At 45.8% G+C, this 22,907-nt stretch overlaps 1 protein-coding gene and 1 pseudogene across 1 annotated transcript; both read left to right on the forward strand.

Annotated features, from left to right (window-relative positions):
* The first annotated feature begins 2,146 nt into the window (after positions 1–2,146).
* LOC127484574 (U2 spliceosomal RNA) lies at positions 2,147–2,301 on the forward strand (annotated as a pseudogene).
* A 1,230-nt stretch (positions 2,302–3,531) lies between these two features.
* Positions 3,532–18,755, forward strand: SLFN14 (schlafen family member 14). Its single transcript, XM_008271128.5, has 5 exons — positions 3,532–3,670; positions 5,390–6,466; positions 9,688–9,816; positions 10,687–11,401; positions 13,987–18,755. Exons 2-5 carry the CDS (start codon positions 5,413–5,415, stop codon positions 14,834–14,836), a joined length of 2,748 nt encoding a protein of 915 aa, XP_008269350.4. The 5' UTR covers positions 3,532–3,670; positions 5,390–5,412; the 3' UTR covers positions 14,837–18,755.
* The last annotated feature ends 4,152 nt before the right edge of the window (positions 18,756–22,907 follow it).

The following is a 22,907-nucleotide window of genomic DNA, read 5'->3' on the forward strand; positions in this document are numbered from 1 at the left end:
CAATCCGGAATCCCAAACTTGAGAGGCAGTGAAAGGAGGAGGAATATGTAAATCAGACCCATTTTCTGGCCCCAGCCCTTTCACTTAGTGGCCACATAACTTCCGGATGCATGGAGTGGATTGAGCACACAACATGGCCCCGGGCATCTAAGAAGCAGATTTCTGGCAAGTTTTGGTCATTTTTATTCATCTAAAAGTAAATAATATCAGGGGGATTTCAGTGTGAAAATGAGGCTGAGAATGAAGGCAGACAGTAGGACTAAAGCGAGATTGGACAGGAGTGACAAGAGCTGGTAAGGATAAAAGTGGAAGCTGAAAGCAGGCTTTGGAGCTGACTGTGCTGTGCTGATGACACATCTTAGTGTCTGTTCTGCTTCCCATCCTAGAAACTCCATTCAGTCGAACAGGTACAAAGAGTAATGCCAGTAAAGCAGAACTTTGTAGGGGCAGTAGCCTCTGTTAACAAACAAAACGAGACCATACGTGGAGGGCCTTTTGGTTAGCACACCACCCGGGGCACCCACATCCCATGTCAAGAGTGTTTGGGTTTGAGTCCCAACTCTACTTCTGATTCCAGCTTCCTGCTAATGTGCACCCTGGGGATCAGCAGGTGGTGGTTTAAGTGCTTGGGTCTCAGGTGGGAGATGTAGGTCAAGTTTTCAGCTCCTGGCTTTGGCCTGGCTTAACCCTGGCTGTTGTGGGCATCTGGGGAATAAATCAGTAGATGGAAGATCTGTCTGTCTCTTTTATCTCTGTGCCTCACTGCATTTGAAAAAAATAAATATACAAATTAACAAGAAAAATGACACACCGAGAACTACTTACAGGTGTCATAAACAAACTGAAATACAAACACACAACTGAGAAAAGTTTTCTAAAAAAAACCCACACAACTGTTCGTTACTTTGATTGGGACAGAGAGAAGTGGATCAGCTCCCTGTGGCCGCTGTAACAAATCACCACAAACTTGGCGGCTCGAAACACCATAAACGCATTCTTTCATAGTTTTTGATGGCTATAAGATCAACATCAGTGTCACAGGCTGAACCCCAGGCGTTGGTGGAGCCATGTGCCTTCCAGAAGTTCTAGGCGAGCATTTTCTTCTGTCTTCCAGCTTCTGGTGGTGGCCAACATTCCTTCACCTGTGTCCACGTCACTCTGATCTCCTCCTCGACAACCACACCACTTCTCCTGATGTGTGTAAATTAAATCTCTCTTTCTCTTAGGAAAACACACGTGATTGGGTTTTAGTACCCACCAGCTATTCTCCCAGATCCTTGATTTAATCATGCCAGCAAACACTGTTTTTCCTTATAAAACAACATTACAGTTTCCTAATAATTGTGATAATAATAGTGGCCTACAACAAGAAACTTGAGCCAGTTTAGGGAGCATACCCAATTGAGATAATTGACTCCCATGTATATTTTATTTTTTAAAATATTTATTTATTTATTTGAAAGTCAAAGTTACCCAGAGAGAGAAGAGGCAGAGAGAGAGAGAGAGAGAGAGAGAGAGAGAGAAGAGAGGTCTCTGCAACGGCTGGAGCTGTGCCGATCCAAAGCCAGGAGCCAGGAGCTTCTTCAGGGTCTCCCATGCGGGTGCAGGGACCCGAGGACTTGGGCCATCTTCTACTGCTTTCCCAGGCCACAGCAGAGAGCTGGACTGGAAGTGCAGCAGCCGGGTCTCAAACTGGTGCCCATATGGTGTGCAGGCACTTCAGGCCAGGGATTTATTTATTTTTTTTTTTTATACAGAGTTAGACAGTGAGAGAGAGAGAGAGAAAGGTCTTCCTTCCGTTGGTTCACCCCCAAATGGCCACCACGGCCAGTGCACTATGCCAATCTGAAGCCAGGAGCCAGGTGCTTCTCCTGGTCTCCCATGCAGGTGCAGGGCCCAGGGACCTGGGCCATCCTCCACTGCACTCCAGGGCCACATCAGAGAGTTGGCCTGGAAGAGGGGCAACTGGGACAGAATCCGACGCCCCGACCATGACTAGAACCCGGTGTGCCGGCGCCGCAGGTGGAGAATTAGCCTAGTGAGCTGTGGCACCAGCCCAGGCCAGGAATTTAACCTGCTGCACCACAGTGCCGGTCTCCCATGTATTTATTTTTACCATTAATTGTTTTTTAAGAATATTTTATTGATCACTTCTCAGCCTTTTGGCTAAGATCAAGTGAAGAATATTTTAGTGAAAACACTTTTTTTTAATTTGAGAGGGAGACAGAGAGAGAAATAAAGCTCCCATTTGCTGGTTCACTCTCCAAATGCCTGTGATGGCTGGGGCTGGGCCATGCCCCAAGCTGGGACATAGAAACTCAATCCAACATGGGTGGCAGAAACCCACAAGCCATCACAGCTGCTTCCCCAGGCTTCCATTTGAAGAAGATTGGAGTCAGGAGCCAAGTACCTCCTGATGTGGGGTGTGGACGTTCTAAGTGGCATCTTCATCACTAAGCCAAATGCTGCCCCAATTTTTTAAAATGTTTGATGAACACATAATAATTGCACACATTTATGGAATTTAGTGTGATATTTCAATACAGGTATACAATGTGTCCTGATTGAATCAAGGTAATGAACATTTTCAGCTCATTATTTCTTTATTTTTGGAGTCATCAAGCTTTTGTCTCCTGGTTCTTGATAAAATATATAATATGTTACTGTGAACTAGTCACCCCACTAACTTTTTCTATTATAAAAACAACAGTCAGTGTTGACCTTTTTTAAAAATACAAAACAGTTAAACAAAGGAAAGGAAAATAAATGAACAATCACCTATAATGCTCCCACCCTGGGAGAGCCAGCTGCTTATCTCTGAGCATTTTTCTAGGCTGGGACTTACGTTAAAGACTGCAAAAACTGCAGAGTGAAAGAGTAGACAAAAGAAAAAAATGGAATAGAACGAGCAACTTGGAATGCAATGAAATGAGTTCCTATTGCTCAGACTGGGCCCAGGACAGGTCTCATTAAAAATTAATGTAGAGCTGGCGCCGCGGCTCAATAGGCTAATCCTCCACCTGCGGCACCGGCACACCAGGTTCTAGTCCCAGAAGGGGCACCAGATTCTGTCCCGGTTGCCCTTCTTCCAGGCCAGCTCTCTGCTGTGGCCAGGGAGTGCAGTGGAGGATGGCCCAAGTGCTTGGGCCCTGCACCCCATGGGAGACCAGGAGAAGCTCCTGCCTTCGGATCAGGGTGGTGCGCTGGCCGCAGCAGCCATTGGAGGGTGAACCAACGGCAAAGGAAGACCTTTGTCTCTCTCTCTTACTGTCCACTCTGCCTGTCAAAAAAAAAAAAAAAAAAATTAATGTAGAGCTTTGCAAACAAAATTAACCAGGAAGTGACTGTTGCATGGACCTGATGCTCATTCTCCCAGACGTGGTAAGTGTGACTCTGGCTGCTCACTAGAAAAGCTCTGAGCTTTCCCATTGCAACGACCTTACTCACTCCAGAGGTTGGACCCCGGCCTGCGCATCTGCCTTGTCATAGTCTCTCTGAGCCCTTATCAGCCTTCCTCAGGAGGTGAATGTTATGAAGACTGGGGGACTGGCAGAGTTCCTGCTTCACCCAAGCTGATATCAAAGGGCAACAGGGCTGTCCTAGAAGGGCCCACACTCAGACCAAAGCCAGATGCGGGACTGAAGCACCAGAGGAAATACAAGAGCATCAGGTAAAAAAAAACTTTTTAAAAATCTCATTCATCTTATTTTAGGAGCAGCTTGTGTCTCAGAGAACGAAGGGCCTAGTTAGAGTAGCTAAAGGAGAAAGTTGTGAAGGAGCTGAGTGAGGAGTTCTGAGAAGTGTGGTAAGAATATTCCCAGGAAAAAAATTTTTTATCAGAGTTATCAGCATCCAAGTATTATCAGTGATCATCAGGAGTGATGAGACTACAGGGTCTGTTCGTGCAAAATCAATTAGATTTGTTCCAGGGGTTTTGTTCATGGAAGTAATGGGGAGACAAACTGCAGCTGAGAGTAAGAAAGTCATTTCAACAGAGCTGTGGGAAAATCAAAGGGACTCCACACTGGGAGAGATAAAGTGTTACCAGTCGCTGGAGATGCTCAAACCGTTGGTGAACAGTAATTTGTTGGAAGTTAAGAATATTGTGGGAGGGATTTGGGAATTGGATAAATATCAGACTGGAAAATCTTTAAAGTCCCTTTCAACACTTCTGTGGTTCCATGATATAACTAAAATGTCATAAGAAATTTCTCTAAGGAGCCATAAAACACCACGTTTACACGCACCAGTCGGGGAGGCTGAGAAACGGGAACACCGTACCTTAGGGGGATTCTGATGTGCTTGCCGGTGCTGAGAAGGCAGCCTAGAGCCGCCAGCGTGCGTGCGAGAGTCCGTGCCCGGCTGGATGCCTGCACTCTCCCTCTCAGCACCAACAACGTCCGCAGCGCCCTGTGCCGTGCAGTCACGCAGAGATGGGCTCTCTTCCCCCAGAAGAATAATTTTGGTTGACTCAGTAACTTTTTGTTTGACAGCTAACTCTGAAGTGCTTCGGAGGCCAAATTTCAGGGTAGGGTGCTTATTCTCTGGTCTATGAAGCAAAGGGAAAGCTGACCACAGCTTCATGACTGTGCCTCAAGAACATCAGTTCTCATCCAAGTCTCGGAAGCCCCTGCAGTGCAGGGCAGAACTCTTAGAGGGAAGGAAAACTTCTGCTCCCACATTACCCCTATGTCGAGGGGTCTTCAATAGGTCACGGGAAAATGCATTTTATGGAAACACTACCCGTGGGCTTCAAAAAAAGTTTTGCACCCAAATAAACTTATCGTTCAATTCTGTTTTTTTTTCCCCCACAAACTTTTCGGAGTACTCTTGTGTGTGAAGACACGTACTTTTAGAAATTAGAATGTGTGAAGAGCTAAAAACATTTCTGCATTTGGTATCAACTGGTTTTCTTTCAAGAGTAGAATAAAGCTTTTAATACCATTTTTGTTGATTTATAGCAAGATCTTTTGCAACACATATACTCAACACTCCTTGGTTCTCTGCTGCCTTCCCTTCTTTCCCTTTGAATTATAAACAGGAGCATCTTTGAATTCAACTTCTAATTCTGCATATTCCCTAATGACTTGCCGTGGCTCCTGTGCCAACCCACCCTCTCTACATCTGGGCTCACTGTTGATGTTTTCTGATTTTAAATGGTCAATGGCTGAAATTTTCAGCAATCTTTTTTCCATGATAGCATTCAGTTTTATCTATGCCTTTGCTGAAAAAGTAAAGGGTATTTGGCAATTTCCAATATTAAAATGTATTTCTGATCACTAATAGTTCCCAATAAAACATTGACATCTCTGGAATTCAACAATATTTCTGTCCTGATTACTTATATATATATATATATTTTTTTTTTTTTTGTCCTGATTACTTTTAGGAACCCACAGTGAGGCTGCTAAGATGGAGATTCCCAAGACTGGTGTGGAAACACTCTATCCTGAGTTTGTAGTAGAAGTGGGCAGAGTGACTTTTGGAGAAGAGAATAGGAAGAAAATGACCAACAGCTGTTTGAAAAGAACTGAGAATCTGAATATCATCAAGGCTACATGTGCACTGCTAAATTCTGGTGGGGGTGTGATCAAAGCTGAAATTCACGATAAAAACTACAATTACCAATGCCATGGGCTGGGGCATGATTTGGAAACTTCTTTTCAAAAGCTCCTCCCTTTCGGTTCACAGAAATACCTTGACTACATGCAGCAGGGGCACGAGCTCTTGATTTTTGTGAAGTCCTGGAACCCAGATGTTTCCAGCCTCCTCCCTCTAAGGATTTGCAGCTTGCGCTCCAATTTGTATCAGAGAGATGTGACTTCTGCCATCAACTTGAGTGCCAGTAGTGCCCTGGAGCTTCTGAGAGAGAAACAGCATGCAGCCCAAAGAGGAAGACGGAGGCTGCATCCTCCGAGGGCTCCCAACAGCAACCTTCAGGAAGAGGAAGATATGAAGATGCTTGCTTCAGAAGTTTTTAAAAAAGACAGGCTCATGTATAAGGAGAAGCTTAACTTTACTGAGTCAACACATGTTGAATTTAAAAGGTTCACCACCAAAAAGGTTGTTCCTCGGATTAAAGAAATGCTGCCTCATTATGTTTCCGCATTTGCCAACACCCAAGGAGGATACCTAATTATTGGGGTTGATGATAAGAGCAAAGAAGTGTTTGGGTGTAAGAAAGAAAAAGTGAATCCTGACTTATTAAAAAAAGAAATAGAAAACTGCATAGAAAAATTGCCTACATTCCACTTCTGCCATGAGAAGCCAAAGATTAACTTCATTACCAAAATCCTGAATGTGTACCAAAAAGATGTCCTGTATGGTTATGTCTGTGTGGTTCAGGTAGAGCCCTTCTGTTGTGCAGTGTTTGCAGAGGCCCCGGACTCCTGGGTCATGAGGGACAACGCTGCCACCAGGCTAACGGCTGAGGACTGGGTGCTCATGATGCTGGATATTCCATCAGGTAAAGTGGGACCAAGTCATTGCACAGTGGACAGAGCAACCCCCTCTCTGCAGTTCTGCTGTGTGTGGGTATTTGTGCATATCTTTTAAATTTTTATTTATTTAATTTCATTTTCTTTCTAAAGCAGAGTGTGTGTGGAGAGAGAGAGAGAGAGAGAAAGAGAGAGAGAGAGAGAGAATGAATCTTCCACCTGCTAGTTCACTCCCCGAATTTCCTCAATAGCCAAGGCTGGGCCAGGCTGAAGCCAGGAGTCAAGAACTCTATCTCCAGGTCTCCCACGAGGGTGGCAGGGACCCAAGCACTTGAGTCCTTTCCCAGAATATTGTGCATATAATTTAGTTATAAACATAAATATGTTTTTGTTTACAAATGCTTTCTTATTATTTAGTTCTTTTTCTAAAATTTTTAGTTCCATTGACTAAGAATCTTAACTCTTAAAGTGTAGAAGTGCTTGGATTTCAGTCTGTTTTGGGAAAGTTACAATATGGCATCAGCCATGAAGTAGTGAAATTTTCCTCTTATGCCTGTAAAGACCTCTTGAAAAAAAATTTGCAGGCTGATATTCTCAGTCTAAATAGGAATACTTTAACTCTAAAGAAGATACGTGAAAAAACATGATTTAAAAATAACTCTCCAGGGGCCAGCATTGTGGTGCAGTGGGTTAAGCTACCACATATCACCCACATACCATAATGGAGTGCCAGTTGGAGACCTGGCTTCTCCACTTCCACTCAAGCTTCCTGCTGATGTGCCTGGGAAGGTAGTAGATGATGGCCCAAGTACATGGGTTCCTGCCACCCACATGGGAGACCACGATGGAGCTCTTGGCTCCTGGATCCTGGCTATGACCAGACCTGGCTATTGCAGCCATTTGGGAGTGAAGCAGCGGACAGAGGACCTTTCTCTGTCTCTTCTCTGTCGCTCTGTCTCACTCTATCACCCTGCCTTTCAAGCAAATGAACACATAAACCTTTTTTAAAAAAACAAATTCTTCACCAATTCTTTCAAGGGAAACCTTTTCGATAAATATGAATTGTTTCAGTAACATTAGAAGCGGACACCTTAAACCACCGGTCTTGTGGCAACACCAAGTGGGGAAAAGTGAAGCAAAAGGAGATAATGCTAGTCTCTCTCTGTGTCTCTCTCCTTCTCTTTAACTCTGACTTTCAAATAAATAAGTAAATCTTTAAGAAATAATAAATAAGAAAGGCGCTAGCTGCTAGGGCAGGGAAAGGGTGGGTGGGAGGATGCCTAGTGTTCTCCCTTCTCCCACGGTGTTGCCCAGAATCAGCCTGGGTGATTCCTAATCAATCCATATAGGACTTACAGGCTGAACTAAGCTTATCAGTTTGCCTTCATGATCAATATGGTACAAAATTGATACAAGAAGCTTAGATCAAGGCTTGAGCAGTTACAGAATTTTTTTGGTTTATTCTTTCTCTTATCTTAAATTTGTTTGAATTTCTCCCCCAACCTCATCCTGCCTTGTCAAACTAGAGATCCTACAGCTTTTTTTTTTTTTCAATAGCTTCTGCATTTTTTAGAATTGGCTAAGAAGGTAGGCTCCTTGTTTCAGTTTATTTTTTTAAAGATTTATTTATTTATTGGAAGGGCAGAGTTGCAGAGAGGCAAAGGCAGAGAGAGAGGGAGAGAGAGGTCTCCCATCCACTGGTTCACTCCCTAGATGGCTGCAATGGCTGGAGCTGCACCAATCCAAAGACAGGAGCCAGAAGCTTCTTCTGGGTCTCCCACGTGGGTGCAGGGGCCCAAGGACTTGGGCCATCTTCTACTGCTTTCCCAGGCCATAGCAGAGAGCTGGATCGGAAGGGGAACAGCCGGGTCTCAAACTGGAGCCCATATGAGATGCTGGCATCGCAGGCTGCAGCCTTACCTGCTACGCCACAGTGGTGGCCCCAATCCTACTGCTTTTGATTCTAACCTTGGATGGGGACTTAAAAAAACTATAACATTTATTTCTGTTTAAGATTATTTTTATTTGAAAGTCATATTTAGAGAGAGAGAGAGAGCTTCCACCCGCTGGTTAACTCCCCAAATGGCCGCAAGAGCCAGGACTGGGCCAGGCTGAAGCCAGGAGCCAAGAGCTTCATTCAGGTCTCCCACCTGGGTGGCAGAAGCCCAAACACTTGGGCCATCTTCTGCTGCTTTTCTCAGGTGCATTAGCAGGGAGCTGGCTAGGAAGTAGTACAGTTGTGACACAAACCAGTGCCCATATGAGATGCCAGCATCGCAGGTGGCAGCTTTACCCACTATACCACAGCACTGGCCCCATAAAAATATTATGCTTGGGGCAAGTGTTTGGCTTAGGAGTTGGGATGCTCTCAACACATATTGAGGCGCCTGGTTTCTGTTCCTAGCCCTTACTCCTGATTCCAGCTTCTTGCTAATACAGACCATGGAAGGCAGTAGATGATGGCCTGAATGGTTGGGTCCCTGCCACCATGTGGGAGACCTGGGCTGAATTCCAGGCTCCTGTCTTCAGCTAGGCCTTGTCCTGGCCTTTACAAGCATTTGGAGAGTAGCGGTACAGATGGGAGCTCTATCTGCCACTCAAATACATTTCTTTTAAGAATTTATTTATTTGTTTGAGAGGCAGAGTTGCAGTAAGAGAGAGAGAGAGAGAGAGGTCTTCCATCCACTGGTTTATTCCCCAACTGGCCAGAGCTGTGCCGATCTGAAGCCAGGAGCCAGGAGCCTCCTCTGGTCTCCCACGCAGAAGCAGGGGCCCAAGCACTTGGGCCATCTTCCCAGGCCACAGCAGAGACTGGATCGGAAGTGAAGCAGCCGGGACTGGAACCAGTGCCCTTATGGGATGCCAGTGCCGCAGGCGGAGGATTAACCTACTGCGCCATAGCGCCGGCCTCTCAAATACATTTTGAAAAAGAATATTATGCTATGCCTTTGCTGACCCCTACTAGAAGCCCTTTCTTCTTAGAGATGACCTGGAATCATACTATTTGAGATGGGAGGAGCCTTAGGGAGCATCATCTCCCCCTTTCCTTGGGAGGGGACATGGTGCAGTGAGTTAGAATATGCATGAGCCCTGCAGGAATTCCCTGACAGGTAAACTGAGGCACAGTAGATGTGACATCAGCTAGGCACTATCTACATCATACATCTCCAGCAGGAAGGGCGATGAAAGAATTATTTCCACTGTTTATTTATTTCTTTTGTCTGAAACTACTTTCTATGTAATTGTTTAGCTCCTTGCAATTTGGTCACAGACTCCAATGCTCACCTGAAGTCGCCAGCTTCGTCTGCTTTCAGGAGCCCAGTGTGTCCCACAAAAGTCCTGGAGTTTAAGGGTGCTTTGCAGCGACATTTGTTTCCAGGTATTCCCTCTTGATTGCAGCTGAAGAAACTATTCGTTTTCCAAAATTAAATTGAGAGGAATTGGTAGCAATTAGTCCGTCTCCTTACATCAGAAAGTCAAAGGTGGGATTTAATCAGACGTAGCAGTCCTGAAATAATACGTACGTCTGGCTCTTGTTTCCCCATCATCAAATCCCACTGTACTTCACGTGCTTTGGGGCTTCCACTCACATGTGGCTCTTAGTCTCCAAATATGGGGGTGCTGGGAATTCCTTAGGTCTCCAGCACAAGAGAACTGTCCGCTGGCTTTCATTGCAGTAGGAGCCATGGGGTGACCTGGACTCCTTCTCGATCAGTTAAGGGTTAGTTAAGGGTTCCTTAACCTCACGACTAGTGGCATTTTGGCAGATCACTTTCTGTTGGGACGAGAGTGCCCTGTGAGTTAGAGGATGCTTAGTGGCATTCCTGACCTTTATCTGCTCAATGCCAGCAGCACCTCTCAAGTTGTGTCAATTGCCAAATGTCCAGGGAGTCGGAGAGGGGAACACAATTGTTAAGAATCATTATTCTAAAGGAAATCTCTTAGTTTCCCAAAAGCATCAGGGTTCACCAAACGTCTGTAACAGGCAGGAGTGCCTTCCAGTACTAATGGGCCACCCGGGTTGAGGGAGGATGCTGTGGGGGCGGTTCTGTGAAAACCCCTCCCTGACAACTTTCCCCTGTGCTGGAACGCCTTCTAGCCACAGGTCTGGGGTGTGATGAGGAGTCTCTCTTTGCAGACCAGGAAGCCTGTAGTTCATGGATGGGATCAGCTCTCCCCCCAATGTTGCAGGACTCCTCACCATACACATTCAGTTTTGGTAACTTAATCGTATTCCTTGAATTTCCAGTGACACAGAAAACGATACAATTTAAGCCAGAATCCTTCTGTAAGAAGCTCTTCTCAGATCACAAAGGACTGGAGGACCTTATGAAGACACAGACGTATCCTTACTCTCAGGGGATCGTGGTATTTTCCAGGAGCTGGGCTGGTGATGTTGGCTTGAGGAAAGAGGACAGAGTCCTGTGCGATGCTCTCCTAATAGCACTTCATAGCCCCCTGGTACTCTACACAGTCCTAATAGACCCCAGCTGGGCTGGCGGTCGTGAATATGCCTGGAACGTGGCTCTTCATTTAAAGCGGAAACTGCAAAGTGTTGGCGGCTACCCAGGGAAAGTGGGTATCATCCCAAGGCTGATTCAGCTGGCCGGCACGTGGTGTGGACCTGGGGATGGCTCTGTGCACTACCCCCAGTCCTACCAGCTTGCTACTGAGGATGACATGGAAGACTTGTTGCAGGCCCTTGTGGTGGTCTCGCTGTGTTCTAGATCTCTCCTGAGCGACCAGCTGGGCTGTGAATTTTTCAACCTACTTATAGCTGAGCAGTGTGAGGTGCTTTCCCAGAGCCTTCAGGAGACCCGGGAATTGTTCATCCACTGCTTTCCAGGAACCAGGAAGACTGCACTAGCCATAAAGACCTTGGAGAAAATTAGGGACTTGTTCCACTGCAGACCAAAAGAGATCCTATATGTTTGCGAAAGTGACTTCCTAAGGGATTTTGTAATGTAAGAGTTCTACCAACTAATGTGTATTTGGTCTTTTTCTACAGTGTCACAAGAGTAATTTCTGTTTTTATTTTGAGTTACAAATGCCTTAGCTTCATAAATGCAAAAGCCCAAACTATATACATGATTCCAAGTGATCAGGGAGTTGGCAAATGGATACTCCATTTATTGTAAAGCTTAAATTTAGAAATAGGCCAGCGCCGCGGCTCACTAGGCTAGTCCTCTGCCTTGCGGCGCCGGCACACCGGGTTCTAGTCCTGGTCGGGGCGCCGGATTCTGTCCCGGTTGCCCCTCTTCCAGGCCAGCTCTCTGCTGTGGCCAGGGAGTGCAGTGGAGGATGGCCCAAGTCCTTGGGCCCTGCACCCCATGGGAGACCAGGAGAAGCACCTGGCTCCTGCCATCAGATCAGTGCAGTGCGCCGGCCACGGCGGCCACTGGAGGGTGAACCAACGGCAAAGGAAGACCTTTCTCTCTCTCTCTCTCTCTCTCTCTCTCTGTCCACTCTGCCTGTCAAACAAACAAACAAACAAACAAAACACAAAAACAAACAAAAAAAAAACTTAGAAATAAACCAAGCAGACAAAACCTTCAATTTGTAGAACAAGAAACAATTTTTCCCACAATCAGTAGCCTTAAATGTAAGAAAAGCAGAAATAAGTGAACCCATTATGCTTTAAATGTATTTTTACTTAATACTTGATGTTTTAAAATCAGACTATTTCAGCTAACTAGACACAGTAGTTAGCAGGAACTTTAAATACACTTTGATTTTGTTTTTAAAATATTTTCATTGTTTGACTTGTTCTGCATCAATAATTTTAGAAAACATGCCAGTCTAATTCTGGTTTAAATCTCTAGTTTTCAATTTAGTAAAATTAATAGGTTGCTATACACTTTGGCAAATTCATTTTGACTTTGTTGGTCTGTTTATTTATCCAGCAGCTCTTTTTCAGCATCGTTTATATATATACTAGATACTGTGTGGAGTGTTGGGGGAGAACATACTAAAAAAATAAAAATGTGAATGTTGTGTAAATAGTTTAATAATAGAGATATGTTTATCTTAAACGAGGCTGCATGGCGGTCAACCAAATATTCCCTGGTGAAGGAGACCCCCCGGCACACCCTTAAGTCACCAGAAGTGAATAAAACAGGAAGAGTTTTTAGGCAAAGGGCGCAGCAAGTTCAAAGGTACAGAGCCAGGGGCCGGCTCAGTGGCACAGCAGGTTAATCCTCTGCCTGCGGCACTGGCATCCCAAATAGGTATCGGTTCTAGTCCCGGCTGTCCCTCTTCCAATCCAGCTCTCTGCTATGGCCTGGGAAAGCAGTAGAAGATGGCCCACGTCCTTGGGCCCCTGCACCTGCATGGGAGACCAGGAGGAAGCACCTGGCTCCTGGCCATCTGGGGAGTGAACCAATGGAAGGAAGACCTTTCTGTCTCTCCCTCTCACTGTCTGTAACTCTACCTTTCAAATAAATAAATAAAATCTTGAAAAAAAAAAAAAAGGTACAGAGCTAGAATTGTAGATGTGAGTAGAGAAGTGAGGGAGTGCCAGCATATGGAAGGTGGTGATGTCAAAAAGGTGGCAGATGCCAGATGATGAAGGATCCTATCAGTCATGTTAAGGACTGTGTTCTTTAGTAAGCTTTACAGGTAAGCTAAAAATAATCAAAAGGCTAATTAATAATAAATTAGTCAAAAGGCTAATTCAACAAGTACCTATTGAACCCCTAAGGGGAGAGTGATAGACTTAGTGCCCGTAAGAGTATCCATGCATTCCAAACTAGAAGGGAAGAATATAAATAGTAAAACCCAGGAACTGTGAGTAGGAAATCAGAGAATCTATGGGAATGAGTGATACTACTTGGATCAAAATTAGAGAAGGGCAAGAAACAATCAGATTTGCTACAATACACTATAAGGAAAAACTGAGCTGAAAGAGGCAGAGCCCCATACATTTGTTACCCTACCTGACATGTCTTGGAACTCAGTAATCTTTTGATGTTCCCCTTACTAAAACCTAAAGAAGTTTCTGGTTTTGCACCACAAGTATGTGGAAAAATAGGATTTATGTTAGAGGCACCTTCCTCTTTCACATGCAAAAGTTACAATATGCCACTAGCTGATTGCTCTCCAGTTCTAAAAAGGACAGAAAGGAAAGAAACGGTAATAACAAATCTAAGTTACACTTGAGATTTCCTTCAAAAAGCTTGTCTTCAAGGATTGTCAAGCAGCTGAAATGGACTAGTGATAGAAAAAAAAATAAAAAAACAAAGTCTCCTACCTGGGTTCACGTAGAAAGTGTCACATGCAGATTTAACAACATAACCCCAAAGAGTACGGTGTAAAGTCACGCATTCTGTCTGTCAGGTAACCTAGAAGTGGGGCAACGTTTTTGGTATTCACACCAGAGAATCGATGACTCAGCTGCAGAAGAGAATTGGCCCCTCAGTCTAATGCAGACAGTAATAAGTGCTGGTGTTCTCTGTGCATATACGCCTGAATCATCTAATGCAGACAGTAATAAGTGCTGGTGCTCTCTGTGTATATACACCTGAAACTGTTCTCTCTTTCACCCTTACAGCCACCAGACCGCCTGCCTGGCTGTGACCCGGAAAACCTTCATGCAAGGGGAGTTTCCAAAGATTAAGCACATAGTGATGGACGAGACTGAGAATTTCTGCAGTAAATATGGAGATTGGTACTCGAAGGCCAGGAGCATCACCCATCCAAGAGTGAGAGGGGCTGGAAATGAAGACCTTCACCATGGGATTCTCTGGATTTTTCTGGACCCTTTCCAAGTCCGTCACTCGGATGTCAATGGCCTCCCTCCTCCACCTGCTCAGTTTCCTCGGAAAACAATCACCAATGGGATCCACTGTGCTCAAGAAATAGCGAAGGTCATGAAAGGAGCAATGAAGAGGATCACAGAGAACCCTCCCTCCAACATGTCTCCACACACGTTGGCACTGTTCAGGGAAGCTGCCTGCGGGGAGGCACTGGGTGCACACGCTCTGCCCGGGGTGTGTGAGACAAAGGCGGACCTGACAGTAGAACAAATAGCGAATTACGTGGCGGAAAGATGTCACGGCTTGTTCCAGTGTGGCTATCTCCCCAAAGATGTAGCAATTCTGTGCAGGAGAGAGGAGGACAGAGCACGCTATAAGCTTGCGCTGCTAAGAGCGATGGAATTAACTGAGACCCACAGTGCAACCGAGGTGGTGTTCAGCCAGGCTGCTGGTGTTCAGGGCGAACACATCATTTTAGACAGCGTGCAACAGTTTTCAGGCCTACATAGGAACATTGTGTTTGGACTTAGTCCAGAGCAACGCCTGTCAGAGGAATTCCACCAGCTCTGCTTTGCCTCAAAAGCCATTAAACACCTCTATCTGCTTTATGAAAGGGGGCAGGTTTCTGAAAATTATTATAAATAATACAGGAGGCCAGAAAGCACAGAGCCCCTTCTCCCAGACAAGCGGCAACTACTCCTTTTTACTATTGCAAGTAAGGAAATCAAAGCACATCCCTAATGCCTGGGGCCATAGAAATGTCTCTTGGGATTGACTCTTTGGGGCTGCCTCCTGTTCTCCTAGAGCACTTCTCTATCCTGTACGATTACAACAGACTTATCATTGGTTCCTGGCCTCCAGTTTTCTCTAGTCCACTCGAGCTTTCAGCCTGTCAACCAGAGAGCTGGTTTTATGAAACCCCCTGCTAATGTACTATCAGTGAGTCTCCACAGCTTTCAAACCAAACCAACTTTCAAGGCTTCCTGTGGTACACCCTGACGTGCTCTCCTAACCACACCCTTTATCATTTCTCCATTTCCTACTGTTTCTGTGCACCTCATTGGCCTACTTTACGAGTGGTCGTAGGGTACCCTTCAGGCTAGTTACTTTGTGTGTCTCAATGGCAGCACCTTGGCTGGCACTTTGTAATTGGATATTATGGGTCCAGAACTTGGTATCTTCTTTATACCAAGTATAGACCAGTCTCTTGGGGGCGATTTTATGTGAAGCAAGATCACAAAAGACCAGTGTGTGAATGAAAATGCCACCCTGTTAACATACAGTCCGGACTGCAATAACAAGTGGGCTGGTGCTTTTGCTAGTCCCATAGGAAGTCAATTCTGTGAGCATACTCTTGCAGTAAGAACTGCTGGGACTCCAATTCAAATGCAAGGAGTCTTCAGGCTACATTAGACTACTGTAAAATCTATAAAATAAGATTGTAATCATCTCTAAAATGATATTTCCATCACAAGGACTAGACAGTAAGGTTTATGAGCTAAAGCAAATTTGGAAAGCTAAAGGTGACCTGACCAATCTAGTCCTTGTGATGGAAATATGCTTATCTCAGAGATAATTGCAACTTTATTGTATAGATATTGCAACAGTCTGACATTCACTGCCTCAGATAAAATCCTTTCTCTCCTGACTTCTAAAATTTCCAGGTTGATCTTCCCATTTGCTCCCAAACACACAGACATACTTAGCTCATACCCATTCTCTACTTAGGTTAATACACTCAGCTAATCTGCACCCTGCTGCTGCCCTGGAAAATCGTCTGGGTCTTTAAGGGGCCTTTGCACATCTCTGATCTCCCCCCTATGAGCTGATGTTAATTTTATAATCAAACTCTCAGAGCTCACAGGAAGCCTGGATGGCAACTCGACCACCTACACTGCCAATACACAATCCTGGTTCCTGGCCTCTGCCTGTGCCTTTTTCTCAGGCTTTAAGCCCTTTCCTGTGCTTTCTTCCACCTTTGAAATCCTTACTCCACCAATCAAGGTTTTGTTCAAATGCCCACCTCCTCAGTGAAGCCCCCACTGGTCCTCTAAATTAAACTCTCAGTCGCTCTTCTTGGGCCACTCTATAGTTTTAGAAAATATCTTGATGCTCCAAACTCATTTCAAATTGTGCCAGAATTGTTCTGTTCTTGCAAAAATCTATGTAATAACTTATTATATCTGCTTTTGTTAGAAATGAAACCAAAGTTTCCTTTCTCTTAGCTCCAAAAACAACTGAGCCAATCCTGTGCTCTCCAATACAATCTTTCATGATAACGATTTTTAAGTTTCTTGGGAAATACTCCCATTTCCAGACTGTTTTTAACTTTAGAAAAGTGCTTGATTCATGCCAAGGAGCTTGAATCTGGGAGAGTGGAAACATTCTTTTGGTTGCAATTTCAGAAAAGCCCCTCAAGCAGGCTTGTAGGATCCTCCGAGCTGCCACTCTGAACTGCCTGAGCCTGCCAGAGGGGCCAGTCTGAACCTGGAGGCAGCTGTCCTAGACAGGGACTGGACAGAAAACCTTCCCCCTGCCTATGCCACTGCAGTTATTTAGCTTTTCCTCCTTTTTACCTTTCCTTGGGGGATTAAGGTGACTTTTGGGTAGGAAGAAGTAAAGTTCAGCAATTAATTAGTGTTTGATAAAGCAAAATATACCAGTGTATTAGCATTCTGACTTAGGGAGATGTGTGAGTTCTGCAAAATAAGTTAAAAGTAGACAAGGATAAGGGATATATGGGAGGGACAGGGAAATGCTACATTTTAGTCATAAGCCTATAAGCATGCATTATCTAATTTTGGACAAAGTAATTGATTTTTTAAAAGATTTATTTATTTATTTGAAAGTCAGAGTTACACAGAGAGAGGAGAGGCAGAGAGAGAGAGAGAGAGAGAAAGAGAGAGAGTCTTCCATCCGATGGTTCACTCCCCAATTGGCCGCAATGGCCAGAGCTGTGCCAATCCAAAGCCAGGAGCCAGGAGCCAGGAACTTCTTCCAGGTCTCCCATGTGGGTGCAGGGGCCCAAGCACTTGGGCCATCTTCCACTGCTTTCTCAGGCCATAGCAGAGAGCTGGATCAGAAGTGGAGCAGCAGGGACTAGAACCGGCGCCCATATGGGATGCTGGTGCTTTAGGCCAGGGCATTAACCAGCTGTGCCACAGTGCTGGCCTTAGTAAATAATTATTAAATAATTATTTTAAATACTGAATTTGGAACCATCTTTGTCAGTTCTTGATCTGATTAAACCGTTCAACCAGGATAAAGTTTAGAAGACCCATGTCTAGATCTTACCCCTGGCTACTAACTAGAATTACCTCCCAGTGACTAGGGGGAGCTGTCGTGGCACAGCAAGGTTAAGCTGCCATTTGGAATACCCACCTCCCACATCTGGGTGTCTGAAATGTAGTCCCGCCTCTGCTTCTGATCTGACTTCTTGCTAATGTGTACTCTGGGAGGCAGCAGGTGATGGCTCAAATTTTGGGTCTCTGCCACCCATGTTGGAGACCTGAAGGGAGATCTGGACTCTTTGCTTCAACCTGGCCAAGCCTTGGCATCTGAGGAGTGGATCAACAACAAGAACAGCTTCAGGTCAGATAAGAGACCATGAGACCAACTAAATTAGCGTCTCTGCGCTAAAGTTTAGGCATCAGTGTTGCCCAGACGATTCTAATGTGCCGCTAGGGTGGAGAACCATTGAATCCTTGGCCTACCATATATGTACTTCCTGTCCTCAAGTAGATGTGTACATACTTCTGTTTCCTGTAGACTGTGAGCTCCTTAAGGACGGGCACTTACACATCTTGATTTCCCTCCAAGCACCTAGTGCAGTGCCTTGCGCATAACAAGTACTCAGTAACTATTTGTTGGATGGACTTGATGCTTTCATAAAATTAGAATCTGCGAGGGAAAAGGCTTCCATTCAGTGAGTGAATATCTACTTTTAGAGATTTCGAAGAGGTCAGTGTGGAGAATCATCTTCAACACTGTAATAGTGAGGACTAAGAAGATGAAGGCAATTATATTGTTTTTAGACAATAGGCAAAGTTAAAGATCTATGACAATAGCTCATTAGATTTGAATTTGAGACTTGGAATTGGTGGAGACTAAGAATAACAAAGCTGGTTGTACTTAGAATTCTAAATTTTTCTACAAAACCTTACTATTATGGATAACACAACTGGTTTGATGAAATAACTAAGATACAAGAGTTGTTAGCCAAAAAGGGGGAATGCTAGTAAAATGGTGTCATCTTATCTGTGGGGTGATCTATGTCCTGGACACCATCCTAGGCTCTAGTCCTGGTGGCCATTGCTGGAACCCAGGGGACCAGAGGGCCCAACAACAGGTGTCAGCTCCACCCCCACCCTAATGGGATTCGATGCTCCTGCTTCTCTGACCCTGGCAAAGGTTTAACAGGACCTGTTTCCAGCACACTCTCTGATCTCCAGAGTGCTCTCTCCTGATCTTTCCCTTACTCTCTTGCCCTCTCCCCGACACCCCGACCCCCACCCCCACCGGTCAGGCTTCCCCTATCTGACAATAAATCTTTCCCTTAACTCCAGTGTCCCAGTGTGTTTTGTGGCGACCTTACACTGTTACTTTTTTTTTTTTTTTTGACAGGCAGAGTGGACAGTGAGAGAGAGAGAGACAGAGAGAAAGGTCTTCCTTTGCCGTTGGTTCACCCTCCAATGGCCGCTGCAGCTGACGCGCTGCGGCCGGCGCACCACACTGATCCAATGGCAGGAGCCAGGTACTTATCCTGGTCTCCCATGGGGTGCAGGGCCCAAGCACTTGGGCCATCCTCCACTGCACTCCCTGGCCACAGCAGAGAGCTGGCTTGGAAGAGGGGCAACTGGGACAGAATCCGGCACCCCGACTGGGACTAGAACCCGGTGTGCTGGAGCTGCAAGGTGGAGGATTAGCCTAGTGAGCCGCGGCGCCGGCCAACACTGTTTTTTTGTATAAAAACTTCTTCACCCTCTACTCTGTGTCCTGCTTCTCCTTTGGAGTGTGGCAAAATCCTCCATTTGGCCTACATTCCAGAGTCATTCTGTACTGGTTTGTATTTTTTTTTTTCCTAACTGTTCTCATAAACAGACTGCCCTGAACTGTATTAACATAAAATTTATTTCTGAATAAACTCAGAGGGTTAGATGTCAGAAAGATCACGGTTTTTATCCCTTCAATCTGGTTCTGCCAGGCCACAGCTGAGGGAGTGTCTGTATTCCTTTACCTACAGAGACATCTCCTGGTGATTGGCTAAGGCCAATTCAGGCTCCTTGTCGCTTCAGAACTAGGATGGGATCATCCTCTTGATGGAGCTAGTCCTAAATATATTACCACATTTTGTTACTTTTCTTCTCCTTGCACACCTCTGAAGACAATCTCATCATTAAACCAATCATTTAAACTTAAAAAAAAAAAAAGAAAAAAGTTGTTTGCTGTGATAGCTTCTCAAACTTCCTCTTAAAAAAGAAGGTAAAGGCAGCAGGTTAAGTCACCTTTGAGATGTCTGCATCTCACACTTGGAGTTCTTGCTTTCAGTCCTGACTACTCTGGCTTCCAATCCAATTTCCAGCTAATGCACACCCTAGGAGGCAGCAGATGATGGTTCAAGTACTTGAGCCCACAAAACCCATGTGGGAGACGAGGACTGAGCTCCAGTCTCTCAACTTTGGCTTGGCCCATCCCTGGCTGTTGAGGGCATCTGGAGAGTGAACCAGCAGCTGGAAGATCTCTTTCCATCTATCTCTCTGCCTGGCTCCTGGCTTTGGATTGGCGCAGCACGCTGGCCACAACGCACCAGCCATAGTGGCTACTTGGGGGGTGAACCAACGGAAAAAGGAAGACCCTTCTCTCTGTCTCTCTCTCTCACTGTCCACTCTGCCTGTCCAAAAAAAAAAAAAAAATCTTCCAATTTAAACAAGTACAGAGTGTGTAATAACTGTATGCCACGTGATCTGTTAACATCTTACTACAGGGGCCATGGTTGTGGAGCAGCAGGTTAGGCTGCCACTTGCAACACTGCCGTCCAGTCCTGGATTTTCTGCTTCCAAACCAGCTTTCTGCCAATGAGCCTGGGAAATTAGTGGGTGATGGCTCAAGTTATTGTGTTCCTGCCACCCATGTGGGAGACCTGGATGGAGTTCCAGTCTCCTGGCTTCTACCTGGCCCAGCCCCCAAAATTGTGGCCATTTAGGGAGTAAACCAACAAATGGAAGATCTCTCTCTCTTTTTTTTTTAAGATTTATTTATTGGCCGGCGCCGCGGCTCACTAGGCTAATCCTCCGCCTAGCGGCGCCGGCACACCGGGTTCTAGTCCCGGTTGGGGCGCCGGATTCTGTCCCGGTTGCCCCTCTTCTAGGCCAGCTCTCTGCTGTGGCCAGGGAGTGCAGTGGAGGATGGCCCAGGTGCTTGGGCCCTGCACCCCATGGGAGACCAGGAAAAGCACCTGGCTCCTGGCTCCTGCCATCGGATCAGCGCGGTGCGCCGGCCGCAGCGCGCTGGCCGCGGCGGCCATTGGAGGGTGAACCAACGGCAAAGGAAGACCTTTCTCTCTGTCTCTCTCTCTCACTGTCCACTCTGCCTGTAAAAAAAAAAAAAAAGATTTATTTATTTTTGTTTGAAAGGCAGAGGCAGAGAGAAAGAGAGAGAGAGAGAGAGGTTCCATCTACTGGTTCAATCCCCAGATGCTGCAATGGCCAGAGCTGTGCCAATCTGAAGCCAGGAGCCAGGAGCTTCTTCTGGGGCCCAAGCACTTGTGTCATCTTCTACTGTTTTCCCAGGCCATAGCAGAGAGCTGGATCGGAAGTGGAACAGCCAGGACTCGAACCGGCATCCATTTGGGTTGCCGGCACTGCAGGCAGTAGCTTTACCTGCTATGCCACAGCGATGGCCCCAAAGATCTCTTTCTCCCCCATCGTCCTTCTGCCTTTCAAATAAATACATACATAAATATATATATATAAAAAAAGATTTTGCGGGGCTGGTGTTGTGGCTTAGCAGGTTAAGCCTCTACCTGCAATGCTGGCATCCCATATGGGCGGTGGGTCAAGTCCTAGCTCCTCCACTTCCGATCCAGACCCCTGCTAATGTATCTGGAAAAGCAGCAGAAGATGGCTCAAGTGCTTGGGCCCCTTCACCCATGTGGGAGACCTGGAAGTAGCTCCATGCTCCTGGCTTCAGATCGGCACAGCTCTGGCCATTGTGGCCATTTGGGGAGTGAACCAGCAGATGAAAGCACTCTCTCTCTCCTTTCTTTCTATACCCCCTCCCCCCACCTCCACTCTGTCTTTGTAACTTTGGCTTAAAAAAAAAAAGAAAAACTTTCAAAAAAAGTTTTGCTACAACTGGCTACTATGTGCTCAACACTCCATTATCTCCAGCATTGTCCCCATTTTATAGATGATAAAACTGACACAAGAGAATATAAAGTTCTCAAGGTCACATATCCAGGAAGTAGCCATGCTGGTTAAACATAACACTTAAATAGAGTCCTTGATCCAGTAACTCCAACTCTGAGAATTCATAAATGCTTTGAAAAAGCTCTGCAGAGGCTCTTGGAGGAGCCAGAGTAAACAAGCAGAAGCAAGTCTGCCACCATCGGGTTCCTCTGTCAAACTCTCATCTCAGAGAGAAAACAGCTCACTAATTTATATTGGCACCTGTCAGTCCGCACAGAGCCTCTGATCACTCTGGAATGATCTGGATTCCTTGATAAACAAAGCTCAGCACCAGACCTTGGTGGTATTCCTGACCTGTCCAAGGCCAGGCTGTCCCGACATGAACTGCTTGATCCCCTCTAAGGCTGCTGCATTCCAGCTTCTCCCACTGCAACCGTGCAGTGATTTAGTAGAAGTGTGTTCCCAGCCTGCCTTCCTTTAAAACCTCCTACAAATGCATGTGTGAGGAGCCGGCGCTGTGGTGTAGCAGGTAAGGCCGCTGCCTGCGCTGCTGGCATCCCATATGGACACCAGTTCGAGTTCCGAATGCTCCAGCTCTCTGCTGTGACCTGGGAAAGCAGTGGAAGATGGCCCAAGTCCTTGGACCCCTGCACCCATGTGGGAAACCTGGAAGAAGCTCCAGATCCTGGCTTCAGATTGGCACAGTTCCAGCCACTGCAGCTAACTGGGGAGTGAACCAGCAGATGGAAGACCTCTCCCTTGGCCTCTCCTTCTCTCTGTGTGTAACACAGACTTTCAAATAAATAAATCTTAAAAAAGAAAAGCATGTATTATATCAGAGTAGATCTTGCTGGTTGCCAAAAGAAATGGGCATTTGGAAACCCAGGGACAGTGTTTTCCCTCTGAACCTACCCTATCCACAAGGGCAAGCAAGGACCTTCAACTGCATCACTCAGTACCCTCAGCTGACAGAAGGCAAACATGATTTTGAAATAACCGGGATTCTCAATTGTGTTCCTTTTTTATCTCAGCCCAAAATGCAAATGATAAATGAAGAATTAAGACAGGGTCAGGGCCAGCGCTATGGTACAGTAGGTTAATCCTCCGCCTGCAGCGCTGGCATCCCATGTGGGCACTGGTTCTAGTCCCAGCTGCTCCTCTTCCAATCCAGCTCTTTGCTGTGGCCTGAGAAAGCAGAAGATGGCCCAAGTCCTTGGGGCCCTGCACCCACATGGGAAACTGGGAAGAAGCTCCTGGCTCCTGGCTTTGGATTGGCGCAGCTCTAGCCTTTGTGGCCATTTGGGAAGTGA

Source organism: Oryctolagus cuniculus, chromosome 17 (assembly GCF_051225735.1).
Source record: "Oryctolagus cuniculus isolate XC-2025 breed Fujian yellow rabbit chromosome 17, ASM5122573v1, whole genome shotgun sequence".
Classification (NCBI taxonomy): Eukaryota; Metazoa; Chordata; class Mammalia; order Lagomorpha; family Leporidae; genus Oryctolagus; species Oryctolagus cuniculus.